This window comes from Ascaphus truei, chromosome 7, assembly GCF_040206685.1.
Source record: "Ascaphus truei isolate aAscTru1 chromosome 7, aAscTru1.hap1, whole genome shotgun sequence".
NCBI classification, from domain to species: domain Eukaryota; kingdom Metazoa; phylum Chordata; class Amphibia; order Anura; family Ascaphidae; genus Ascaphus; species Ascaphus truei.
The window spans coordinates 53,517,714-53,532,713 of NC_134489.1; the positions used below are offsets into that span (position 1 = coordinate 53,517,714).

Below are 15,000 nucleotides of genomic sequence, written 5' to 3' on the forward strand. Positions count from 1 at the left end.
TTAGCCTTGGTTTTAAATTTTGTTTTCTGGTTGGTACTTATATATTGATTTTTGTTTACTTGATTGCTTAAAATAGTTGACTTGTTTGGAGGTACAGTATTTGTATTTAGCTTGCAATGATATTGTTCACATTCATTTGCAGAATGTATATGGTGCATAGATTTTATGCATCATAAATACAATGTAAATGCAATGTATTGATTGGAATGTGAGGTTTTTCATTGGCATTTGATGATTTAGATTGTAAGATCAGTTAGGATTATTAAAGGAAATTCATTGTAATGTAGTGTGTCTGTATGGAGAAGTGTTATTTGTAGTACAGTATGATTTTGATAACCCTTCTACATTTATTTGTATATTGGTTCATCATGTGTGTGTATATACTGTGTGTATATATATATATATATATATATATATATATATATATATATATATATATATATACACAGCTAAACCCCGTTATAACGCGCCTCGCTATACCGCGATTCGGTTATAACGCGGTTTTCCCGTGGCTCCCGTTTAAAAAAAAAAAAAAAAAAAACACACACTGCTCATTGCTCACACTGCACACACACTGCACACACACTGCACACTGCACACACACTGCACACTGCACACACACTGCACACTGCACACACACTGCACACTGCACACACACTGCTCATTGCACACACTGACACACTGCACACACACTGCACACACACTGCACACTGCACACACACTGCTCATTGCTCACACTGCACACACTGACACACTGACACACTGCACACACACTGCTCATTGCTCACACTGCACACACACTGCTCACACTGACACACACTGCTCATTGCTCACACTGCACACACTGACACACTGCTCATTGCTCACACTGCACACACACTGCACACTGCACACACACTGCTCACTGCTCACACTGCACACACTGACACACTGCTCATTGCTCACACTGCTCATTGCTCACACTGCACACACTGACCCACTGCTCATTGCTCACACTGCACACACACTGCTCACACTGACACACACTGCACACTGCACACACACTGCTCATTGCTCACACTGCACACACTGACACACTGCTCATTGCTCACACTGCACACACTGACACACTGCTCATTGCTCACACTGCACACACACTGCTCACACTGACACACACTGCACACTGCACACACACTGCTCATTGCTCACACTGCACACACTGACACACTGCTCATTGCTCACACTGCACACACACTGCTCACACTGACACACACTGCACACTGCACACACACTGCTCATTGCTCACACTGCACACACTGACACACTGCTCATTGCTCACACTGCACACACTGACACACTGCTCATTGCTCACACTGCACACACTGCACACTACACACACACACACACACACACACCCTACACATATACATAAATCAGCCTTACCTTGGGGATGATTGGTGAGGCATGTGGCTGCAGGGGGGGGGGCGTGCCGGTGGGGGTGGTGCTGCGGTGGAGGGGGATGATGGCTGCGGGGGCCCCCGATGCTGCGGGGGCTGGTGGGATGGCCCGGTGCAGCGCGGGGGGGGCATGGTAGGTAACCCACACAATGCAGAGCACTCTCCTATAGAAGTGAATGAGTTAGGTAACCCATACAATGCAGTGCACTCTCCTATAGAAGTGAATGAGTTAGGTAACCCATACAATGCAGTGCACTCTCCTATAGAAGTGAATGAGTTAGGTAACCCATACAATGCAGTGCACTCTCCTATAGAAGTGAATGAGTTAGGTAACCCACACAATGCAGTGCATTCTCCTATAGAAGTGAATGAGTTAGGTAACCCACACAATGCAGTGCACTCTCCTATAGAAGTGAATGAGTTAGGTAACCCACACAAAGCAGTGCACTCTCCTATAGAAGTGAATGAGTTAGGTAACCCATACAATGCAGTGCACTCTCCTATAGAAGTGAATGAGTTAGGTAACCCACACAATGCAGTGCACTCTCCTATAGAAGTGAATGAGTTAGGTAACCCACACAATGCAGTGCACTCTCCTATAGAAGTGAATGAGTTAGGTAACCCACACAATGCAGTGCACTCTCCTATAGAAGTGAATGAGTTAGGTAACCCACACAAAGCAGTGCACTATCCTATAGAAGTGAATGAGTTAGGTAACCCATACAATGCAGTGCAGGGGTGTAGTGATGGTTACAGCCCCTCTGACAGCGCAGGCTCGGTCTCTCTCTCACCGTGACAGCCGAGCTGCCCGGCTCCTCCCCCGCTGCCCTCGCTCCTCGGCCTCCTCCCTGCGGTCACACACCTGTCGGCTGCTGTTTCAGGCTCCGCCCCTCGCGCCGATGACGTCATAGCCTCCGCGCCCCGCCCCGCCCCTGTCTCGCGGAGCGGCTCAAACCGACCCCCCGCAGGACCACGGAACCGGCTGCGGGCTGAAGTTGTAGTTTTAATTAAGCTGCAGTGACGTCTTTACCTATCCGGTAAGGCGGGGCCAGGGGGCCCTGTATTGCGGCGCGAGAGCCCTGTTCTGCGGCGGGGGGGAGCCGGACCGGAGGGGAATCCCCCCTCCCATCTCCTGTCACGCGGTGACAGGGGAAGCTGAAGCCGGAGGGGAATCCCCCCTCCCATCTCCTGTCCCGCGGTGACAGGGGAAGCTGAAGCCGGAGGGGAATCCCCCCTCCCATCTCCTGTCACGCGGTGACAGGGGGAAGCCGGGACCGCGGCGTAAATATGCACTGATGCGGCGGCCATTTTTTTTTTAAATTAGCGCGACCCCGTTAGTAACGCGGTGGTCTCGGGGTGGACCCCGAGGACCGCGTTATAACGGGGTTTAGCTGTATATATATTTATTTATATTCAAGTATTTATTTAGATTTATTTATTAATTGTGGGGCTGCTGTGCGTGAATTTTTTTATTGTGGGTAGCGGGGTGGGTGAAGGGGGTATTTGGCCCTTGGTGTGAGTTTAGGACTTGCGGGGGGGTTGCGGGTGCACTTAACCCCTTCACGACCGTAGCAGTTAATACCGCTACACCCCCGCAAGCCCTAAACAACCACCGTTGGGGCTAATACCCCCTTCACCCACCCCCGTGTGAAGGGGGTATTAGCCCCAACGATGGTTGTTTAGGGCTTGCGGGGGGGTAGCGGGAGGGGTTTACCCCTTCATGACCGTAGCGGTATTAACTGCTACGGCCGTGAAGGGGTTAAGCGGATCTCTCTCTGCTGCAAACACATCTCGCCAGGGGACGGCCTATAGTATCATTGATGTGCATATACAGTACTGTTTGTGTACAGTACTGTATGTTAGGGGTTATAGGGGTTGTTGTTATACAGTATATATATATATATATATATATATATATACTGCATTACAATTCATGAATTTATGCCATCTGGCGGATACGCGAAGCATTGCAGCCTAGTAAATCCTGAACCATTATCAATTAACACATCAACCGCACGTCAGCCGGGCATGACCCCAGGCTGGGAACGCGGCATGCTCCGGGTGAACAGTGTCGCATTCCAGGAACAAGCCAGGGACAAACCGGTGATTTGTTAGAATAAAGTGTGCAGCAACAGTATGTTCAAGTACTCTCTCTTTAAAGGCTCTGGTAGTGAGACCTATGTATATCAGGTTGCATCCACAAAGGAGCATATAGACAATATAACCTGTCTTGCAGTTCATGACAGAATACGAAATTCCTTGGTCCCCTCTTTATTATCAAACGTATATGCTTTTAGGACAAATATACAGACTTTACATTTACCGCACGCATAACAGCCATGCAGATGTGGAAAAAAAATTGTTGGATTTTGTAATGGGCTTAAGCATACTGGGAGACAGTATATTAGCCAGCATTTTTGTTTTTTTTTTAAATGAATTTGGGATTCATTAAAACCATATCTTTCAAAAGGGGAACTGTTAATAGAATATGCCAGTAATTTTTGACGATAGATTTAATGCTGTTTGTCTGATTACTATATTTTGTAATAAAGAAGGGAGGATCTCGGTTAGAGCTGTATTTTGTGATCCTCAGTTCTACCTCTACTGTTCCTATTGCAGTATGTAATCGGATCAGGATCAATCAGCTCCTCTCTCAATTGTGATCTTGCATTGAGATATGCATCATTTGTATTTTGAAATCATAGCTTCTATTTTTGAATCTATGAATTAACTCTAGAGATCTAGTATCATAATCTGTCACTGTGGAACAATTCCGTTGTAGATGTACTGTAAGAATTGTCCACGAGGAATACCAGAAAATAAGATGCGATGATGGCAGCTATGTGCATGTAGTAATGTACTACATGAATTTGTTTTTCTATAAATATCAGTATAAACTTCAAGTCAAGATCCACAAAAAAACAGAGGTCTAAAAAGTGAATGTGGTAGTGGAAGTGATAAGAATGTGGGAAAGTGAGATTAAAAGAATTAGTGTTGAGTGTCAGTGAAAAGGTGCAATTGTGTTATGGTGCCCTTCCAGATGATCATCTATATAACGGTGATACGATGCAATAAGATGTCTAAAGGGATTCCCATCTCCAAACACGTGGGACTGTTCCCACCAACCCATGAATAGGTTGGCGTATGAAAGGTCAAAGCATGTGCCCATTGCGGTCCCACGTGTTTGGAGATAGAACTTCCCTCCAAAAATGAAATAGTTGTGTGTAAGACGAAATAATATACTGTCTAGAATGAATGTAATGTGCGCAGGTGATAGTGTGGAAAAGTGTTCGAAATAATGTCATGCAGCAGTGAGACCGTGATCGTGCGAAATGACAGTGTAGAGTGAGGAAACATCTAATGTGACCCAAAGTAACCAGGTGCCCAAGTGAAATCGTGAAATAATGATAAAACATGTGATTTGTCTAGAAGGTTGGAAGGTAATTGACAAACGAGTGGCTGTAAAAAGTGATCAACATAAATAGATAAGTGTTCTCCAAGGGACCCAATGCTAGAAACTATGGGTTGCCCGGGAAGTGAGGTGAGGGATTTGTGAATCTTGAAAGAAACCAAAAAATGTTACTCTGTTGTGACTGGGGGACTCCGCATTACACTTTTTACCTTACCGTGTGCATGATAGCTGATAGTGCTTTGTGCTAAATTGATGCCTAAATTCAGTAACCAGAGTTTGATGTGTAAAATTCTGTTTCCTCTTTTGTACATGTCCTATATCCTCATGCTGAGATCATTTGAAATTACTTTAATTTGCATTGCTGCTTTAGAAAACACATCAAGCACAGAGGAATGGATATTCGATATGTATTCGATGTATTACATGTATTCGATGTATATTCAATGTGCATTGAATCAACATAAGTGATGGCGTATTTATAATGTAACGGAGCTCGCTCGACAGGTTAAGTAATGTATACAGTACGTCCACTTTTAACACCTGCAGCTCATGTCCATGCCCGCCAAAAAAATTCAAAGAGGGACACAGTGCATAAAAGGTGACACAAAATACATAGCCTCCCACATGTTGACCTCTATCTGAACGAGCTCTTGAACAGATACTGTATTGTGCATTCTTCCATCTGCTTCCATGGATCAACCCCGATTCTACGGACGCAGGATAAAGCGAAAGTCGGAAGCTGTTTTCAAGCCAAAGCCAAAGGTGCCTAGAGAAAAGGTTCCAAAGGCTCCCAAGGCAACGAACCTTGGCCCTTATTATGTGAAGAAGAAAATTGCCAAAATCAACATGGGTCAACTTTTTTGGACGGGCACAAGAAGTGCCCCTGCACCCGCTGAAGCCGAATCAGACGTTCCAATACGATAGGTTTAAAACTGTTCTATTCAGTAAAGTATTTGTCATACAGACTATAGCACCACCTACTTTCTCTGTTGTACTGTATATCAGGCAAAAATGAAAATTTTTGAATTATTAAAATTTTTCTGTTATATTTAAGTATTTTTTTTTTTTTTATGATTTACTAGCTGATATACCTGGCGTTGCCCGGGCGTGGAAGGGCAGGGGGCATGGTAGGGGGAGGGAGGGAAGGGGAAAAATTGCAGGGGGAGGGAGGGCAGGGGGCAAAGGGCAGGGGGAGGGAGGGCAGGGGGCGGGGGGCAAAGGGCAGGGAGGGCAGGGGGCAAAGGGCAGGGGGAGGGAGGGCAGGGGGCAAAGGGCATGGGGAGGGCAGGGGGCAAAGGGCAGGGGGAGGGAAGGCAGGGGGCAAAGGGCAGGGGGAAAGGGCACGGGGATGGAGGGCAGGGGGCAAAGGGAAGGGGGAGGGGGGGCAGGGGGGCAAAGGGCAGGGAGGGTAGGGGGGGCAAAGGGCAGGGTGAGTCAGGGATGCGTTAAATAACCCATTCCCCTGCGTTTACTCACCTTGCACACGGTCGCGCTCCTCTTCCTATGGGTACGGGCCGCCCTCCTCTTCCACCTTGGGCTCCTCAGTGGAGAGGCTGAGACGCTCCGGTGAGGAGGTGCTGTGCCTTTCGCGGGGAGAGGCGGAGACAGCCGGAGGAGCGCCCTCGGGGACGGGGAGCGGCCTATGTGAGGGGAGAGCCGCACATTGCGTGCTCTGTGTGTGTGGGGGGGGGGAGGGGGCAAAGAGAGCCGTGGGGATGTGAAAGCTGCGCTCCTCTTCCTATGGGTACCGGCCGCCCTCCTCTTCCACCTCGGGCTCCTCAGAGGAGAGGCTGAGACGGTCCGGTGAGGAGGTGCTGTGCCTTTCGTGGGGAGAGGCGGAGACAGCTGGAGGAGCGCCCTCGGGGACGGGGAGTGGCCTGTGTGAGGGGAGAGCCGCACAGTGCGTGCTCTGTGTGTGTGTGTGTGTGGGGGGGGAGGACAGGGGGCAAAGAGAGCCGTGGGGATGTGAGAGCGCCGGTGTGTGAGTGTGTGAGTGTGTGAGTGTGTGAGTGTGTGTGTGTTTGTGTGTGACCTTTGGCCCGTCACTCCGCCTCAGGGCAATGAGAGGTGTGCGGGGGCGGGCCAAGGGAGCCATCTCATTGGCCTGAGACGGAGTGACAGGCGAAAGGTCCAATGTGATTGCCGCTAGGGACACAGGGAGACACATACAGACAAAGACACATAGAACACTTTGAGAAATATATAGATCGATAAATATTTTTAGTATTATTTACTTATTTCTTTTTTTCCATAATTTGGTAAAAACCCAGAACTATATACCAATACAACATTGAAAACCCATTTTTTTAGAACCAAAATCATGTTAAAAACAAAAATGTTATAATAATAGTTAGGATCAATACCAAAACACCACTGTACAGTATGTGCCCATCCTTACAAATGGGGTCTGAGGTTTTACAGCATGTAGGAAAATTGGCAGACTAGTTAGGCCAAGGGGTTTTTATCTGCCCCAAGATTTTATGTTTCTTTGATTTGTAGCGTGCATTTCTACCTTTTGGCAGAGTGGCAATTATGTACATGCTTTACTGTAGTTTATCATTTGTTTGTGTTACATCATGGTCTCAAAATAATTTGTGATTATAATTTATTGCATGGACTACATTATATATTCAGTTTTGGAGCAGCACAGTTTTTAGCGTCTGATTCTATCAGGATGTATGGAAACCTTGGAGGTAGCATGCAAACACCCAAAAGACAGAATACCAAAATATACGTAAAAACTGACCAGGTTTATTGTTACACTAAAGGAAAAACAATTGAAGAATCCCAGCAGGGTATGCAGGCGGAGCACAGCCGATCAAATGAGAGGTTAGTCCAGGGTTTACAGCATGTCCATAGAAAAAATACTTTATTGAATAGAAAACAACATGGTGCAGGAAGATAAAAAATGGGGTCCTCTTACGCGTTTCATGCCTTAGACGGTGCTTCGTCAGAGAGTCACCTACCAGGACTTATACAGGTGTCTCATTGCATGATTATACCTGTGTTTATCAGCACTCACTAACTCTCTGGTCACCCACATCATGTACTTTCTTCTATCAAGCATATTAATTTAGTACACATGCTATTAATGATCTTACTCATTTGAGCACTGTATATTACGGAACATTGTTCTATATATATGCTGCATAAAGGAAAAACAAAACTGGGAAAACAAAATGGAGTCTGAAAAGTGTGGAGAGCTAAATGAAAAAGGGTATGGTTGCTAAGGGAAAAAACAAGGACCGGGGGCAAATAATGCTAAGGGAAACAACAGGACGAACCAAGGTTAGCTGCAAGAATAGCAGTGCTGCATGCAAAAAGCCAAAGTAGCAGGGTACAAATAATAAACATGGGGCAAAATAATGCTATGGGAAACAGGACAAACCAAGGTTAGCTGCAAGAATTGAAATGCTACATGCAAAGGGCAAAGTAGCATGGGATAAAGAATGAACGGGGGGCAAGTATGCAAAGCAAATACAAGACAACAAACAAGAAGGTACCTGTAGACCAGTAGAGCTAGAGGTCTGATAAAAAAGGAACAGGGAAAGTCATAGCGCTATGGAAAAAGAATAACCTGAACCCTCACCAGCAAAGGGGTCTTATACCCAAACTAAGATGACAGGTGGCCTCATGGACTGTTCTAGTTCTAAGCAGTTCTGGGCTTGAACTTGACTCCTCTGTGAAGCCCTACAGATCTTCGAAGAGTACTGGGGGAAGGAATCATGGCAGATACACTGTCACACTCCAACACCTCCTGTAACAGTACACATTTAAATACACTTTTCTTGCGTTCATATGCTTTTTGCACTATAATGTATAATATATTTATTCTACCCATTGAAGACCCATTCTAAACTGATTTGGTTGATTGGATACATATGGGTCATAGTCTCATAAAATAATGCAGAGAAAATAGGTTGGTATGTTTAATACACTATATCATCTATTCTTTTATTTCCAGATAAATCGTGGATGCATACCCCAGAAGCTTTATCAAAACACTTTATTGCCTACAACGCTAAAGTAAGTGAAAATCATTTCCCAAACCATTTTTCAGTTTGTAAAGAGGGTATATCATAATCTGATGTTATTTTCATTGTGATGCATTGCAAGATATTAATTTTGATAATGTACAGCGGAGTGAAACAAAAGTAAGTTACATATTATATTTATTACATTTGCAATTAAACTTCACAGCATGTTGAATAAGACTTTGCAGGAGATGTGGGCAGAGGGTAACACACCGGAGATGTTTTTAGCTGGAAATAAACGTAGGCTTTATTAGTCAGCAGCTTTAAACAGAAAACAGCTTCATATAAGCACAACAAAAATTGAGCAGAAAATAGCAACCAGGCTTACCTCCATCTAAGGCACTGACTAACATTCAGCAGTCCCTATCAGAGGGCTTGAAGACTAGGCATCTGACAACCTTTTGACAAGTCCAAAGAGAGGTACTTGCAGGCAGGGTGCTCTCCATGTCAGTTCAGGTTTCTGCAATAGTGTCTGTGGGGTGTTCCCTCTGGCGGGTTCAAGGGACAGGTGTTGCCTGGAACAGAGTCTCTCTTCCCCTGGGATCTCTCTGATGAGAGTGACCTGTATTTTATGACGGGTATACTGTATATCAGGGTCTCCTAGCTGCAAAACTGGGTCAATATTGGTTGAGAAAAAAAACAGCAACCGTTTTATGCAGAAGAAAAAAAACTGCTAATTTATATAGTATTTTTATAATTTTATCATATCTGCACTAGTAATGGTTCAGATAACTCTGCTATTTATTGACTCAGGCGACTTTGCTAAATGACTCCCAAGAGAGCAGCAAAGCCAATTACAACTGCCCTGACTTGTCTGGATGTAGATCCAGTATTTGCTGCTTTACCATTATGATTTGGCATTGATATTAACTTTTCTGCTAAGGTATTGCAGGGTTTTGAATGTCTGTTATGTGCATGGAATTCAAATGTCAATTTAATTTTCCTACTTGCATCCTCCGAGTGTAATACACAGCAGCTCTAATCAGTTGGTCAAGAGGCATGCCAATGCCATCTGTGACAATATTTAAGCATAGCTTGGACATAAGATTACTGATGTTTAATGTTTGTCTTACTCTTAGAATGAATTCCCCCGCTTGCAGTTTTCATGTCATGGTTGAATTGTGACAAAATGCCACACAGTCTAAATGCATTTATGAAGTGCCATCGTTTGGGTCATTAGATCCTTGGCTGAAGCTCACTATCCCAGAAGGACCAATAGGGTATTCGCTATCTTACTCACCTATCTGCAACAAGTAGAAACACTAGACTTGTCATACCCAGGGGGCTATTTTTAGAGGGCAGTTAGCTTTGTCGAGAGTAGTAAAGGGAATCAGCCTAAATAATCAAATTTAACAGCATGCAATTAGTGATAGGGATGTAAGAGAAATGCAAATGGAGTTTAGAAGCTGGATAACATTAATCTGAAATGGGGCATTGTAAAACATGTACCTTTAATTTAGTGCCCATTGTTAAAGCATTGATTTTGCTGGAAAGTTTATAACTTCCAATGGACTATAGAAACTGATGAAGTCTGGAAAACAGGATGAACTCATCATTAGGAATGCTTTCATGTGCCCTTAGGTGCATATTCAATATAGTGAGAAGGTGGGGTAATACAAATTGAATGATACATCTACTTCCATTCAGGTGACTACAGGTTGTAGAATTAATTGCCGATTGCCTATTTCTCACTCTGGCCCATATTTAGTATATATCTGTTTTGTTTATCCATGGAAAGTTTTAGTCAATATTCAAATTATTGGAGCTTACAGGATACATCTTAAATACTCCTCAGTGGCTGATGAGGCTATTTTCATTCAAAAAAAGACTTCAAAGGGGATTTGTTGGTCAAAACCAGCCCAAATATTCACTTCTTATCAAAGGGGCAGTCTCTTCTAAGCTCAACGTGTAATAATGGTAGTGACATGTTTAAGGGGCTGCATCTGGGTTATTGATACTTTTTTTATCAGAATCTGACAACTGCAAGATTTTTTTCAATTATGTTTTCCAATAATTTTGATGTCCTCTGGCTGCTCCCTTGTATCTGGTGTCACTTTATGTGCACCAAGAGTGTGCACAGCCAGAGCTACCTTATCTTCACCTCCGCTTAGCCCTCTGATAATGCCAGGGTGGGCTAAGACTGAAGAAAATAATTGATTCACAAACACTTACCCCATTCTAAGGCCCCTAAAAATGCAATTTGTGATTCATTTCCAAATAATGCATCAAAAGAAGCCACATTTTTATTTTAACATGGTCAGATTACTTGGAGGAAGCCAGTCAGATTGGTAAATTGTGAGATTGGTGTGATACAGGTTTATTTTTGGTTGACTTCAAGGGAGGTTCCAACTTTAAACAGGGGGAGGTCCATATTGAACAGTGCTATAACTTTTCCCTACATTCTGTGTTTAACAAGCTATGGGGCTTATTCACTAAACCTCGATAAGTGGTTTATAGCACTATAAAGGCCCTTATAATGCGATATTGCCTGTGTTGCTATTCACAAAGCTCCGAGAACAATGCAAAATCGCGCTGAAATGGCTTTTTATAGTACTATAACAATCTGGCAAAAAAAAAAAAGCCTTACAATAAGACAAAAAATGCCTGAAATCGAATTTTTTTTGCCACAAACTGCTATTCACTAAGCAGTAATAAGCATATAACACTATAAACACTTGCAATATTTTGGTGCCAGCTAAAGTCTGGCGATAAAGGAATTGCAAGATGCATAAAAGAAGTTCCTTTTAGTTTTACTGCACAGGATTTATACCGGAGACTGGCAGGGACCCCCGGAGTTCAGAGGGTCCCCGGGTGTTCCTACTGGTCCCTGGGGGTCCCCGCATCTCAGGTAGCCCTGCGGGTGTGTCTCTAGGAGCTCTGCCCTATGTTCTTTTAATCAATATACCGTTATAAAGAAGACCCTCGTATCCTGTTTTGCACTGGTGGGCTGTGCTCCGGTTTCTCCATCGATCCTAAAAATAAAACCAGCCAGCATAAAGGTAATTAAAGTTGCACGTACCGTGCCAGGATGAAGGCCATCCTCATCTTCCTCCTCATCCTCCGTGGGCAGCAACACTACATTAACCCCTTACTCATCTTAGCAATTAGTAACTGCTATAGTAATTAAGGGGTTAATGAATATAGCAATGAATAGGAAATCTACCAATAAAAAACAAGCACTGAATAGAATAAATTACGTTGCAATCCAAAAAAATACCAATACACCAATTGATTGGCACAGTGGTACCCCATGCCCATATAATATGGACATGGTTTGCCACTATGGCAATGAATGGGCAAGCTAAAAAAAACAGGCACAAAATAAAACACATGACATTTAAAAACAAATTAAAAATGCTTATAAACCAATTGATTGGCACAGTGGTCTACCATGCCCATATAATATGGGCATGGTTTGCCACTATAGCATTCAATGTGCAACCTAAAGAAAACAAGCACCAAAAATACAATACACAACAATTAAATAAAAACAAGCATTTGCAAAAAAATACATTGCTTGTCACTGCGCATATATATGCCCTTAAAGGGGCATAGAAAAACACATAACAAAAAATACAATATATAAAAATTAAATCAATTAAACAAATTGCCTAAAAATGCATTGCTGGTCACTGTGTTTATCTATACCCCGAAAAGGGCATGGATAAACACATTGGCAGTCAATGGGCATAAACAAATTTCCACAATTAAATAAAATACAATGCATGTCTTTCTTACCTTTGATGTCTTCACCCCCGCCCTACACGAGCACCAACTCTTGACCCTCGATGCAATACTCCTCAACAGCCGATGCGAAGAAGTCCATGATCAAATCTTGATTGAAGAAAAATCTCCCTGGTGAGTTCTAAATACTTTTCTTCTCTCTTTTCTTCCGTCTTCTCTTCTTTAGTTGTAATCCAATGGGGCGGATGTTGTCCTATCGGCTTCTTAAACTCAAATGAGATGGGACAGGCCTTATATAAGGCCTGAGATGTCCCATTTGAATGTGAAATGGTACACCCCCAATCCGATTGTCTGGTGTACCATGTGAAAGATTCTTTTTGTTTTTTTGTTAAAGGATGTGATATCAAAAGGGAGGAAAGACAGCCAATCAGGAAGGCTATGCTTCCCTCCTATTAAGATGACATCACCCAAAAAAATGGCTGCCATCACTTGTTACTCCAACCAATCGGATTCCAAGATATATCATGAGGCATCACATGGTACACCCCGATCTGATTGGTTGTAGTACCATGTGACAGCTTCCATTTTTTCCCAAAGAATATGACGTCATCTTAAAGGCAGGGACGTCACATCCTTTGCAAAAAAATGGAAGCTGTTGCATGGTTTACTTAACAAATACAATGGAAATGACCTATGGGTTCATACAGTACACAAGTAGCATATATATGGTATACATGGTAATGTTGGATGGTTTCCACTGGAAGACAAACATACTGTATGTCGAAATACAGTATATAGCAATAAACAGAACAGTTCAGAATTTGATTAGTGCAAGGTAAGATTTACCTGTGTAGTTACGGATTGTACCTTTGCCCCAAGAGTATTCCCAAAATAAAAAGATATGTATAGGAAAGTCATTTTCTTCTATTGTTCTTTATATCCATCATGTTATAATGCATTGTTGCTATTTAATTATATATCAGGTTTATACCAATCTTAGTAAACACATTTTTCTGTGGCTGCATTTATTTGGTCATCATCTTTATCACATTTGCTTTCATTTTTAAATTTGTTTGGCGTCATTACAGGCAATAAGAAAATGTAGAAATAACAATAGCAAATGTGAGCAAAATGATACATATTTTGCTGAATAGAGCAGGCAAAACACCTGTCTTTTAACAGGATAATTACAACTTCTGAGATATCTTCTCAAGGTGGATGAGTTAGAGAGCTATTTTTATTCTAACATGTAGTTTTAAACACCTGCCATAAAATCATGAGATGAACTCACACATCATGTAAAGTTATGTTGATAATGATGTACGAAACACAAATACAATGTATCAATTATGATCATTATGAATTGGGTTGTTTTTAAAATACTCTACTCAGAATAACATGAAACGCATTATTTCTATTGCCATTCAAGTCCCTAACCAATTTCATCTGTATATTCCAGAACTAATCTTTCATTGTGTCCCTGTTTAGCTATCAGGTTCTGCTGAGGCCTGTTCCATATGTGTTTTATATCAAAACTAATCAGGGCCTCTATATTAAGATTATACATATCAGCATACTGTAATTAGTTGTTTGAAAGGATTTTTGATGCATCGCATTATATTGAACATATAATACATTGTACCATAATCATAATACCGAAACGTCAGTATTATGGATTTTTAATATTGTTCTAATAAATAAATTTTTATACGAGTGTCCAGTTTGTACAACTGATATTTCTGGCAATTTTTGTTTTGTTGAGGCGATCTCGACTTTCCAGCTGTAGGCACCTTATTATTGTACTCTTTATTTTTTTCAATGCTAATATTTTGTGTAAGGTCACACCTTGTTTTGTTTAACCTACAGTATATAATGAAACATCCGTGCTTTGTCAAATATTGTTTGGGGATTCATACCGACACATACTGTAGCAATTTCATTCCGTGCTATTAACAGTCTTTATAGGATGTATGCTTTAAACATGGCAGGCAATTTTGATGCACTTTTTCCCTTTTTTGGTGTATAGCAAGGTTCTTTTTTAATACATACCATTAATATCTGTACGCATAGAGCAGTCCATTTCTGTGCGCCAAAAGAAAAAAAATGTCTTGATGCTAATTGCGCAGATTGAGAAATGTGTGCGCCTTTGTACAAACAGGTGCAATTTAGATTTCCCTGCTCCAATTCTGCACCAAACCAACCTTTTGCAATGCTTAGTACATACAGTAAGCCCCTTAATTTGATGCTACTATGAATGTGTCAGTGTTTCCCTGGGTTAAAGTAAGACAAAATAGCAGCACTGAATGTATCCACTAAAAGCAATAGGCAGTGGCAGAATTCCCATTAGGCCTGATAAGGCCCGGCCTAGGCCAGCAAAATTTTGGGGCGGCGCATTTCCCTCCCCTTCCTCCTCACATAAACAGAGGCTCTGCTG

At 42.5% G+C, this 15,000-nt stretch overlaps 1 protein-coding gene across 23 annotated transcripts in view; it reads left to right on the forward strand.

The window, feature by feature from the left end:
- The window catches only part of GULP1 (GULP PTB domain containing engulfment adaptor 1), a 479,313-nt gene that overhangs the window by 285,193 nt on the left and 179,120 nt on the right, over nt 1-15,000 (forward strand). For all 23 annotated transcript variants that reach the window (XM_075608428.1, XM_075608427.1, XM_075608432.1 and 20 more), the window contains one exon: nt 8,813-8,874. In XM_075608428.1, coding sequence (XP_075464543.1) covers nt 8,813-8,874 — 62 coding nt within the window. The remainder of the gene's footprint in view (nt 1-8,812; nt 8,875-15,000) is intronic.